Genomic DNA, 13,232 nt, shown 5'->3' on the forward strand with positions numbered 1-13,232 from the left:
CATATCGGTGCATATTGGAAAAAATATACGCTGATATGCTCCGATATGTCTGTGAAAGGCTGATATAATATTATAATAATAATATGAATATAATACAATAATATCTGTCAGTAACGTTGTTAGTGAATGTGTTGAAACTTCACTGTGGTTAACGTGGCGACGTTTAGGCACAAAAACCACTTGCTTACGGTTAGGAAAAGATGACTTTTCCACTTTGAATATCTGGTTTTGGGGGCAATATAATGTCAGGAAACAGAAATGTCTCTGTTAAAAAAAACACCCATTTTTTTTAGCCTCCATTTGTTGGCGGAAATGCTGCTGGAAACACAGTGATGTGTTGCTAATAAACAGCCGTTTGGTGTCTAAACAGCTGCTGGACACACAGCTCCGACGGTAAATCACGACTGGTTTTGTGTCGTTTGTTGGTCTCAAACAGTGAACTGCAGTTCGGCAGGTGTCTCGCCGTCAGCCGTCGCCTCCGCCGTCGATAACAAACGCAGTTTAAACATCACCTTGGAAAAAAGTTGCTTTGATAAATCAGAAAACGGGGAATGTAACATATTTGTGGTTTGCATAAACGTGCAATGCCAACATTTTGTCCAGGAGAGCGAGCGGCATATTTACTCAGTAAACTTGCCCCAAAGCGTCTGTAGAAAAAAAGAAAACTAAAAACTTTGCACTGTATTTTCCTTAAGTTTATGCAGATTATATACTCTAATTTTATCCTAATTTTTTTATTAATAATGTCAGTGTTTTTTTTTATTTTAATGCCCATTTCATGTTGTGCATCCAATTTTTATCCTTATTTTATTTTACTTTCACTAGTATTATCAACTGGATTTGATTGATTATTCGATTCTGAACTGGTTTTATTTTCACATTATGTCTTTTATGTCTTTTCATGTGAAGCGCTCGGTGCATGTAATTTCTTTCTTGTAAAGCACGTTGGGCTGCATTTCTTGTATAAAAGGTGCTCTAAAAATAAAGTTTATTATTATTAAACTTGCCGAAACTTCCATAAAAACTTCCACAAAGATTCACGTCACGAGTTCAACCACTCTGCTGCTGTCTGAGTGAACCCTGTGAGCAGTCCAAAGGCTCGCGTGACTTTTTTAGGAAAACTGGAAGCAGGTTGCTGTAGATGAAAAGTTCCCAAAACAAAAAAAAAAAAACTTCCTCCTGAACTCATTTAAAGAATTTATGAGCTCCTTACATTTTACAGCGAGGTGAAAACAGACTCATTTTAATGAAAATGTCAGGTAGGACGAAGCTGCGGGAGCGCCGTGTCAAACGTCCTCTCAGGGGGACGGACAGCGGTGAGCGGGAGTCCTCAGAGGGGAAACAGATGCTAACACACAGGAGTGAATTGATGCGAGGGGCAGAGCTCAGCTGCCGCGGGTCAGTGTGGACGGAGGTGTGAAACAGGTCGTTAAAGCTCATCGACACCTCGGTACGACGGCGAGAGCTGCAGCCGGCCGGGAGAGCGGGAGGGGGACCGGTTCCCACACAGCAAACACACGCAGACGCTTTAAAAAGCTTTAAAAAATTATACATTAATATTATTTTCTGTTTTGTTTTATAAACCATCCGTTAAAATGTAAGATTTTTGTCATTATGCCACTATTTTTAGATGAAAAAAAGAAGAATTATTTTCAATATACTACATAAAAAAATACTGCACATAAATATGATTTTCTGCTTTCATTTAGTTTAATGTTTCAACCAACATCAGTCCAGTTATAAATATCAAATATTCATTAATTTTCTGAATTTTAACCTTTTAAATGCCAGGTTTTTGTCATGATGACGCTCTGTTTTTTAGATTTAAAAAATTTTTTTTTTTTTAAACATTATTTTCAATATACTACATGCTAAGTAGTTTTCTTTTGCTGCTAACAGTCTGGGATATGTCAGTGTGTGAGTGTAGCTGCTGACAGTCTGGGATATGTCAGTGTGTGAGTGTAGCTGCTGACAGTCTGGGATATGTCAGTGTGTGGCAGTAACATTGACTGTGACAGGTCACCTAGTGGAAATAGCATGTATTTCCTCCATATGCCAAATATGGTCAAAATGACCTCATCAGGTGGAAAATAGTCAAAATGACAAATTCAGAGTCAAAAGCCCAGAATGACACCCAGAAATAATACAAGTCCTGTTTTTCTGCTCTGATGGCTGTGGGATCAAAAATGTCAGTTTGAATGGGTTTCAATGGAGCATTTTTGGACCTGAACAGTCTGAATGTAACTATTTAGTTTCCACAGTGTATTTTAGACTTTAGACTTAGAGTTTTATGCGCCTCATGTGAGCATAAAATCTTTTTAGCAATAAAAGCGTTTTTTGCTAAAATAATGTGTTTCCAATAAGCATATTTTATATGTGCAATTTGCACAATTTAAGGGTTAATAGAAACGGCCTTTTTAAAAATAATCATGAGTTGCAGCCCTGTGCTCAACTAATCAATTAACAGACGTGTTGTTTTAACCTGAACTTTAATGTAACCTGCTCTAAACAGCAGAGACGATACCAAAGCGCACCACGGTTTTACTCTTATGGTAAAAAAAACAAACACAAAATTAACAATGTAGTAATTTTACTACCAAAACAGACACTAGACAATGTTCCAGAGACCACACACACACACACACACACACACACACACAGTGTTTTCTTTGAAGTTAACTAAGTCCCCAGACAGCAGCGGCACACGCCACATGTCACTCTAGCAAATATCCTCCGCACAGACAAGAGGGAGTCTGAGGAAGTCGAGGTGAGATAAGTGTGCGCAGAATGGATTACACCGACATGAGAAGTGTGTCGTCTGAGCTGACAGGATGTCCAGGTGAGATAAGTGTGCTCTTTGAAGAAAGCAATCCTCTCGAGACTGTAAGGAAGTGAACGCAGCAGAGACAACAGACGGTTCATCTTTCCCGCGTCCACACCTCGTTACACGTCAAAGCAAACTTGGTGAAAAAAATAAAATTCACCACGTTACAAAAAAAGTCAGGGGCAGACTGTTTTGGTGACAATCAATCAGCAATCTAATTCCCGTCTCTGCAACCTTTGTTAATCCTCTGAAACCTGAGCAAAAACACGGATAGAGGGCACTGAAAACAGCCCAAAAATTAGCAAGAAATAAGTAAAAAATTACACGGAAATTACCTGGAAACTTGGAAAAACAGAAAGAAAGAAAATGATGAAAATGAGTGCTGTAAATTAAAGAAAAAAATGCATGTTTTCTTTCTTTTAATGAAAACATAGAATAAAAATATAATTAGAATATTAATTAATATAGTTTTCTGGACAATTTTTTCATTCTTTTTTTTAATTTCCCCCTTTTTTAAGACTTATTTTCAGGGTATTTTCTTGTCACCTTTTACAATTTTTTTGCTATTTGAAGGACTTTATTATTGGAGGTGTGCATTGTCTTTGGTTTTTGGTGAGATATTTTGGTGACATTAATGACTAATACAAAAGGAATAATTTAAAAGTATTTTTTTAATATTAAGATTTTACAATGCAACATCACAAAAAAAGATGTCTCAGCTTTTTTAAGACTTTTGAAAGATTGGTTTAAGACATTTTAAACCAATTCAGGCCTTGTTTTTTTAGACAAATGAACGACTTTTTAATGATCCGTGGGAGCCCAGCTACAGAAAAAAATACCACAAAGTTGAATTCTCCTGGCTTTTTGCTGCAGGAGATCAGGTAAAGAAAATAAAACTCAGTTCTCTCTGGCTGACTCTTCTTTCCCGGGCCGACAGCTCTCAAACTCACAATGACAAAGAGCACTTAACAGGAAGCCTCCTGACACGTTTCAGCTCTTTGTTACCGACAAAAGGGTCCTAATATGAGAGAAGTGTGCTCTTTGAAGTGGCCCGTCTTCCCAGGACAACACCAGCAGAACCTGTCTGAGAGCTGGAAACCTCACACCTCAATAATCTGCACTTTAAACTTCACGGAGAAACTTCATCTGTCTACGAGCACAAAGATGAAGACTCTGAGACGAGGCTGAAAGCTCCAAAAGCTTGTAAACAACGCTGATCTGAATTATTTTGTTTTGTTTGATATTACGTCTTTAAAATGCTACTTCTGCAGGTCTGTTTCACACACGAGCGTCAGGAGCGTGTGAGCAGCAGGGTGTTTCATGCTTGTGGTGTTCACACATGCGTTTTTTGCAACGTTGCTGCTGCGTCGCTGCCCGCAGCTGTTAGTATCGAATTTCCAAATTTATAAGAACAATTTCCACTAATTTATGAAGTCGTACAAACTCTTGCACAGCCAACAACACGGTCCTGTAAATGTTTCAAAATAAAATGTCTTGTATCAGCAACTGATGGGATTCTGTCCACAGAGACGGTGTCCAAGGGCTTTTGCTTTGAAAGGGAAGCGGGGACGTTGGAGTAATACAGCCGTCTTTGTATTTCCTCACCTTTGTGACAGAGAGAGACTTTTAAACTGCAGTAAAAAGTGGTATAGAGTCAAAATAATCATCAAAACACCATTTCAGCTGCAGCAGAGGAGCTCCTGACAAGCGCTGCTCAGGGCGACGGTGTAAATACCTGATAACATGGGCGACAAAATAACAAACAATACGTTCGGAGCTGCTCACGCACTGCTGACGCTCGCTGCGTGAAACAGGCCTCAGTGCAGGTACAGCTCTCTAAAGTAATCGTATCGTCAGCTGTTGCACGCAGCAGCACTGGGACACCAGTCAGAGGGACTTGACAGGACGGAAGTGAAGGTCATTAGTGTGTGAGGTGGGATAATTGGGCTCTTTGATGTTTGACTTTCCCAAACTCGCAGCTCAGACGAGCACGACGTCTCAGCGGCCTGTCGAGTGTGCTGCTGCGCCTCATTTTACAGTACGACAAAGAACAAAAGGGGATATTAAAGGTGCGATAAGTGTGCTCCTTCCTTTCCCGCACTTACGGCTCCCTCAGTCGTCTGTCCACGTTCACACCTCAGACAGCAGACACACGCCACGGCCGCCTGTGAAGTGTGTCCTTCAGGGCGTCCTGTACAACAGGAAGAGGATCTCCGACCTGAGAGGTGAGCGAAACACCACCGCGCACCAGAGAGGGAAGAGACTGGAAAGAAAAGGGCGACGGAGTTTCGCAGCGGCGCATCAAAGTGTGCCGACACATCAGCTCGGCTCTGGTCACGTCTGAGACTGAACGGACGGAAAAATGCGTCCTCACAAGCTTTAAAATCACCTTAAAACACACTCACAGGTACTGATGGTGACGTGTGCAGAAGGATGTGTGTGTGTGTGTGTGTGTGTGTGTGTGTGTGTGTGTGTGTGTGTGTGTGTGTGTGTGTGTGTGTGAGTGTGTGAGTGTGTGTGAATGAAACTCACCACGTTTCCTTGCTCGTCCACTGAATTGGTGCCTAAAAAAAAGACAGAAACACAACAGTTTATCACCTTTGTGGAAACAGATTCTCTGAATTTTGCTTCATACATTTTCACGGACAAACTTTCAAAACTTTTCCATGACTTTTCAAGGACCCATAATGACAAATTTATTTTTTCTCTCCCACTTGCTTGTCGATTTTCAGACATATCAGGCAAATTCAAACATAATGGCAGCTAGAACGCAGCGAGAAAGTAAAGACATGTACGTGAATAAATAAAACATCGATGCTCATCACGTGTCGTCGACATCTCCAGAAAATACATTTAGGTTACATTATGTGACAGCTTATCCACACAAAGAAATACTGCAACAATTTCTACACACAACAAATTTTAAATGACCACATGAAGGCAAACATAAAGGCATGATTTCTATAATTTTTCTTTTTTTTTTTAGGGGAAAAAATTACTATTGTTATTTTTTTAATAGTTGCCAATTTCTAAAATAAACATTTTGTCCTTTTTTTTTTTTTTGTGTATGTCTTCCATGCAGCTGATGGCATATTTTCTTTTAAAATCACCAGAAATAAGAAGAGATTCTTTAATTTGATATAGTAAAGAAGAAAAGAAATGCAGTATTTCGTGTATTTTTTGTTTGAAATAATAAACAAATATTTTTCTTTCATCATTTTTCTGTAATTGCATTTTTACAAAACTGTGAGAAAATCGTATCATGAACCCGGTATCGTGAATCGTGTCGAATCATGAGTGTATCGTTACATCCCTATTAGCAGCACTAGCTGTGCTTACACTGCGAATGGTGGTTAACAGTAATGATAGTCAGCGATGCTATTGAGAGTTTTGGCTCATAAACAGAAACGCTGTTGAGTCTGCGCCTGGTTATTTGTGGTAATGAGCCGTGCTGCTGGCTCACCAGCTCCTGCAGCCAGGTGGCGTGCAGGGCAGTAAACTGAAGAGAAGCACATTTAACCTATAGACCCACATGCGTAACCGCTTAAAAAATATTTTCAGCGGTTAACCGGTCAACAGTTAACCACTGAAATCCCTATTTTTGAGGTTTGACTGCAGCTTTTACCTCACACTTTGTGCTGCACATTGTGCTTCCACCTGGAACAAAATGTACTTTACAAAAAAAGTTTTGCTTGCTCGCCATTGGGAGCCTGCATGTAAAAGGACAAAGAGGTGAGATTAAATTGTTTTGCAAGACTAACACCTGTCAATATTACCTGCACGTCTCCCAAATCTTGTGACGACAGAAAAAAAACCAAAGTATTTCACAAACTTGTCTGCAGGAAAACCACACAGAAAGATGTAGACATGCATATTTTCAGTGTATGATCCAGAATATCTCAAAATGTTAGTCCCCCAGGCAGAGACATGATTAAATCCAAAATTATTCAAAACCAAAAAAACAAACATATTCCACTTGTTCAACAGAGTTATTCCACAATGAGATGAGGAGAAATGTGGGCGAAAATAAAAGTTAAAAATATAGTTTATGGGGGATCTCAGACTTCCAAAGTAGGTTCGCAAAAATTTAAAAAAAATGGATAAAAACACAACATATCCATCCTTTACATTAACTCAAGAGAAACAGCAAATTTATAAAAGGCAAAAAGCAGGTAAATCCAAACGCAGATTCACTCCAGGATAAAAATGAAGACATCAGCATCATTAAATATCCTGAAGATCAAAAAAATAAATCAATAAAGCCAAACGTTTCATCAGTTTCTGGTGGTAAACACATTAACTCCAGAAAAAACGGCAAATTAAAAAGTGAAATCCAAAAACAGCTTTACTCTGGGGTGAAAATGAAGACGTCAGTGCCACTAAAAAGCCTGAAGATTAAAAAATAAAAGCCTCAGTGAGCTCATAAACCAGCAGACGAAACAGTCGGCTCGCCGTCGAGGTTGTCGATGCTCTCTCGTGGTGAATATGCCCTCGACAAACTGCTGGAGGCCGACGCTTCCTCCTGAGCTACCGAGAGACGCCGATCGCTCACCGATTGTCGTTTTGTCAAGAAAAAATCCTTCGAATCATCTTCGCTTACAAGTCAAACTCAAAATAATCTAGTAGCTGCTCGGCCTCACGGGAAGGTCAAATCTCAAACGTGCTTCTCTTCACAGACAACGTCACTCGCGTGTGTTTTCGACCTGACAAACTTTAGACTAAAAGTTTGTTTCTCTCAGTCTGACTCTTTGTCCTCTTTGTCTCTGTCTCCTCTGACAGCTGCTGGCTCCACCCGTCTGTGGGCTGTCCCTCTGAACAGGAAGCCCAGGGCGATAAACCAATCACACCCGATGTTTACAACATCTTCCCCCTCACTGATGAAGAGGACGGCGGGGGCTTCTGATCGAGCTCGAAGGCTCAGCTCAGTCACAGGCACTGATTATTTTTCATTAACAATAATCAGTTAATAACAACCACTTGGTGTATAAAGCATCATAAAACAGGCGCTGATGCCCAAAGTGACGTCCTCAAACAAAATTTGGATAAACAACAGTTTACAGAAAATCAGTGCTGTCAGTAGAGCTGCAACTAATGATTAATTTGATAGTCGATTAATAGGTCGATTATTTTTTCCATTAATCGATGAATCAGGTTTAAAAAAACAAAAAAAGAAATAATAATAAAATAAGCACTTTTTTCTGCGATCACTCCCATCACAACAGTGCAAAAATGCATAAACGTGCCTGAGCTGTCAAAATAATATTAAATTATGAACAACAAATAACTACAAAATCAAATGTGAAACACTACAAAAACTAAATGTTGACAGTTTTTACAACATACCGTTACGTTTCCTGACTTTAAAACTGAACATACGTCGTTTTTTGTTGAGACTTTCGCTTTTTGTTTCATTTCAGTACTCTTGCACGAAAAGCACTTTATATATTTTATGTATGAAAGGTGCTTCACATATAAAGATTATCAGAAGGTAGATTTATTTGTCATTTTTTAAACAAAGCTTAAAAAATGAAATTATATTTGCTCTTGATCGTGCTACATCTTCAGAGTTGAAATCTGAAAGATATTATTATTATTGTTATTGTTATTGTTATTGTTATTGTTATTGTTATTACACCAGTATCTACCCGTTTGAGCTGGCCCGCTCCAAGATCAGGTCTGGATTAAATAAAGTGGTGAATACCGGGTCACTGAGGGCTGCAGATTAAACCTGTTAAACTCGATGATAATCACAAGTTGTGGTTTCTCTTCGGGTCACAAACATGAAGATCAGTGATGAATCACAGCAGCGAGACAAACTGACAGCGTTTAATTGACCTGCAATGACTCCTCTGTTTGCACCAATTCTAGGTCACACAATGTTTTGGACGAAGACAAAATCAGTCCACCAGAGATTAGTAAACCCAAATATTTTTATGCCTTTGACAAAATAATCAGGAACTTCTGTCAGGCGATCTGTTCTGGGTAACTGCCATTTTTAAGGTTTTGAGGGACAGTGGTAGGGATGGGCAATATGGGCTGAAAATTATATCGCAACATTTTTAGGCTATATGTCCATATTTTTAAAACTTCTCAAAAGCACTTCTTTAATGCTAGAACTGTGAGACTCGAACATTACAATTTTTATTTTTATTTTTTAAACCAAATTCCCCTTCAGAGTGACAATATTGAAGAAATGAATTTTGGTACTTTGAAAAAATTTGAACATAATTCCAGTTTTGATCAATAATGATTCGTCATGTCGATATAATGACTGAGTGCGTAAAGACGAGTATTAAAACAAGAATAACGGTCTGATAAGTTAAGAAAAGTACTTAAACTTTACTGTAATGCAACCTTTAAAATCAGGAAAAAACACAATTTATTTCATATCACCATATAAAAATCAAATATTTAAGACGCTAAATGGTCTCATATCAAGATACGATATAATATCTTTATATTGCCCAGTCCTAGACGGTGGAGACCTAAAACTTCCCACACTCACCGAACACGTAGACCATGCCGACCGCTCCGCCGAGTCCCATGAGTCCCGCCAGCCGCAGCACCATCTTCTTGGCGTAGGCCGTGTTCTCCTTCTGCTTCTTGTCCTCTTGTCCTCCCTCCTTCTCGCCCTCGCCTCCCTCAGGAGGAGGCTGCCCCTGGACAGGAAAACAAAATAAAAATGTGAGCATCATTGATGTCTATAACAACAGTTATATATCCTGAACGGAGTATTAACCGTTTACAGATCAAATCATCACCTAATCATTGTTACAAGGACTCAAACTAATAATTAGTTTCATTAGAGAATCATCTGTTGAGTATTTTGTGTTACAGAAAAAAAGTGTAAATATATATAATTAAAAAAAAAATTAATGTCAAAACACAAGAAAGAATTTACAGAAAACTATATTTATAAAAATTCAAACCATGTATTAAAAATTATGTTACAGAAAAAAAAAAAAAAAAATACATTAACCTTTCTTAGGGTTATTTTTTTGTTTTTTTGTTTTTGTTTACTTTTTCCTTTGCTTTGTTTTATTTATTTTCCAGTATTTTGTGTAACTTTTTAGTAATTTCTTGCTTATTTTGGGCCTATTACTATTATGTTTTTAAATAGGAAAATTAAATACTTGGAAGAATGTACAGAAAATGTATTTACAAAAAAATAAAGCATTATCTAAAATTATGTTACTGGGAAAAAAAGGAAATCTCAGCACTTTAGGGGAGGGGGTTCTTGATTTTCTAACTTACTTTTTATTAATTTCTTATTTATTTTGGGCACATTTATTGTTATTTTTAAAAAGAAAATAAAAATAAAAATTCAAATTATATATTTAAAATCATGTTGCAGAAAGGAAATATTTTCAGCACATTTGGGGTAATTGGTAATTGGTTGGTAATTGGTTTATTTTCAAATAAATTTCCATGTATTGGAAATGTTCCAATTAATAATTTCTCCATTTAGTAAATTCTTGCTCATTTTTGGGCCATGTCTTGTTGAGTTGCTCATTGCCCTGAATCAACCCAATTTGTCAGTTTAAAATTCATTTACATATAAAGCCATTATCACAATCTGCTTAATTTCAAAGGGTTAAAATAACACCTGATTGCACACTTATGCAAAGTGCTGTTGCCTGTAAAATGTCATGTTTTCCGTCACATTTGGTGCTCGTGCTGCAGATTTGGGTTTCGGGGAGGAGAGGACATAAGGAGGGGACGGCGGTCTGATGTGACCTTCAAACCAAACAAACCTTGGCCGTTTACAATAACAGTTAGGCTGAACAGATTTAAAAACAAAAAACAAAAAAATGTGTGCCTTTCACAAAATGTGCTCACTTTTCAAAATTTCTTCACTTTTAATGGTAGTTCTAGATTTTCATTTTTTTCTTTACCTTTTTCTTAATTTTAATTTGATATTTTTTAAAGTTTTTAATTCAGAACTATTTTTAAAAGTGAGGGCATTTTGGAAAGTGTTGTGGTTTTATTAAAGTGGGGACCTTTTTGAAAGCAAGAGATGGAAATTTTTTATGTCGTGAGAGTTTTCGGAAAGGTTGTTTTTTAAAAGGGCCTTTAAAAAATTAAAAATTAGGACAGTTTCAGACAGTAAAAAAAAAAAAAATTCAAATTTTAAAAACGGATTTTTGTAGATTTGAGACATTTGAAGGACATTTTTTCAGTTATTTGTTTAAATTAAATTACAAATTTAAGTGAGGACATTTCAGAAGGTTTTGTAATTTTGGGAAAGTGCGGACATTTTAGACAGCATGGACATTTTTTTAAAAGTTAAAACTGAATAAACTAAAAGAATGAAATTCATAACAAAAGAATGAAATTCATAACAATTTTGAAAAAAAATTGAAAAGTTAGGATCATTTTAGATCATGTCTTGTTGAGTTGCTCATTGCTCTGAATCAACTCAAAGTTTAATTTGATGTATTTGCAAAGCCATTATCACAGTTTCCTTACGCACAAATAACACCTGACTGCACGCTGATGCACTGCAGTGCTGCATGTACATTTTCATGTTTTCTGTCACGTTTGGTGCTCGTGCTGCAGATTTGGGTCTCCGGGAGGACAGGAGGAGACAGGGGGAAACAGGGGGAGGGGACGGGGGTCTGATGTGACCTTCAAACCAAACAAACCTTGGTCGTTAATCTGACAGCTGCTGCAGATAAAATAAAGCTTCAGCTCGGCGTCAGAGTCTGCGAGGAGCTGATATCAACATTACACATGATAGCAAACTCATGCTAAATACATGCTAACTGTCTTAGCTTAACGGTGAAACACAACACGCGTAATTTAATCGATTATTTGACCGGAAATGTATCGACTGGCTACATGTTATGACTGTTAAACTGGAGACAGGCGTCTCGGAGACATTACCTGTCCAAGTAAAAAACGCATGCTAACGTTAGCATGTTAGCTCCCCTAATCTCGGGTTCATTCATTCCGCAGACGCGCAGTTTTGAACCCAAACTAAATATTTATGACGTTGACACTTATCGCGATTAATAACAAACAAAATATAATCAATAAAGTCTGTCGCGGTGTATTTTTTAAGCTACATGTTTACATGTAAATTAGCTTTTAGCCTAACGTGAGGTTAGAAATGTCAGATAAGTTGCTTCGATTTGATTCACATGGGCGACTCGCGCGGGCGGGGTTTAAACGTTCGCGCTGTCGCGCTGCAGTGTTTTCCAGCTTCCCCGCCACCACAGGGCTGTGACGGTACACAAATGGAGCGCACACACTGTCTGTCCCACCTGACTCTGCTGCTGCTGCTGGAGCCGCTCCTGGAGGATAGCCTGAGCCAGTCCGCCCGTCGCACCGCCCGCTCCGGCCGGCGGCTTATCCGTGGAGAGTGTCCGGATCATATCCACCGCAGCCGGGGAGGAGGCACCCACCGCCCCGCTCCGGAGCCGCAGGAGGGCCCGGCTCGCTCGCACACACATGGGGAACACAGGGGTAGCCGACATGTTGGAAAGTAGCGCTAGCTGCCCGGCGAGCGTATGTGAAAAGGACAAAAGCACCTGATTGGCTGAGGCTGGGTTGAGTGGCAGGCGGGAGGAGCGCTCAGAGCAGCGATAGGCCACGTGGAGCGGGAGGAGGGCGGGCTCAAAAGCATCCGGCCCAATCAGAAGCAAGAAAGAGTCTGACCTTCGATTGCGACAGAAAACTGCCATGATGGTTGAGGGCAAAATGCCCAAAGTGGGGTCAATTACATCACCTGTAACCCAAAAAACTGTCAATTTTAGAATAAAAACAATAATAAAATTAATAAAATAATTAAATATTACTATTATTATGAAGGTAATGATGATGATTACTCTTAGTATTTTCATAACTGCTACATATATATATATATATATATATATATATATATATATATATATATATATATATATATATATATATATATATATATATATATATATATATATATATATATATATAGATAGATAGATATAGATAGATAGATAGATATAAATGTATATATATATTTATATAGGTATATAATAAAATAATAATGATGATAATGATAATGTATCGACATTAAATTATACCATACACATATACAATTCACAATACACAAGTACAAGTACAATACAATACAAGTTTTGACCCTTTTTAAAATATATATATATTAAAAAATATTATTTATTTACTCTATGTGTCTATTTTACATTATACTATACACATACAAGTATATAATGTGACGTTTTGTTCGTTTGTTTGTTTTTGTTTAGTTTTTCACTTTTATTTTCCTGATTATTGCTTCTGATTGCATGAGAGCTTTTATACTGCCGTGTCTGCACTGACCTCTGGTGGTCAAAGGTCATAACTGCAGCCACCTCAAAACAGGTCATTACACAGAGTGACCACCAGAGAGCGCTGCACACTCATA

At 38.0% G+C, this 13,232-nt stretch overlaps 1 protein-coding gene across 1 annotated transcript; it reads right to left on the reverse strand.

The window, feature by feature from the left end:
* Window positions 1-4,961: 4,961 nt before the first annotated feature.
* Window positions 4,962-12,510, reverse strand: timm50 (translocase of inner mitochondrial membrane 50 homolog (S. cerevisiae)). The gene is made up of 4 exons (XM_042486883.1): window positions 12,091-12,510; window positions 9,330-9,483; window positions 5,357-5,388; window positions 4,962-5,042 (listed from the first exon to the last, which is right to left on the reverse strand). Exons 1-4 carry the CDS (start codon window positions 12,508-12,510, stop codon window positions 4,962-4,964), a joined length of 687 nt encoding a protein of 228 aa, XP_042342817.1.
* Between the last annotated feature and the right edge of the window lie 722 nt (window positions 12,511-13,232).

Source organism: Plectropomus leopardus, chromosome 5 (genome assembly GCF_008729295.1).
Source record: "Plectropomus leopardus isolate mb chromosome 5, YSFRI_Pleo_2.0, whole genome shotgun sequence".
In the NCBI taxonomy this organism is placed as follows: Eukaryota; Metazoa; Chordata; class Actinopteri; order Perciformes; family Serranidae; genus Plectropomus; species Plectropomus leopardus.

What these genes read in the sequence shown, in the direction of transcription:
- timm50 (XM_042486883.1), bottom strand. Translation starts at nt 12,510, where the DNA reads ATGGCAGTTTTCTGTCGCAATCGAAGGTCAGACTCTTTCTTGCTTCTG. An exon ending in AGCAGCAGCAGCAGAGTCAG is followed by an intron (nt 9,484 to 12,090) that starts GTGGGACAGACA and finishes TTTCCTGTCCAG; the next exon opens with GGGCAGCCTCCTCCTGAGGG. An exon ending in CGGCATGGTCTACGTGTTCG is followed by an intron (nt 5,389 to 9,329) that starts GTGAGTGTGGGA and finishes TCTTTTTTTTAG; the next exon opens with GCACCAATTCAGTGGACGAG.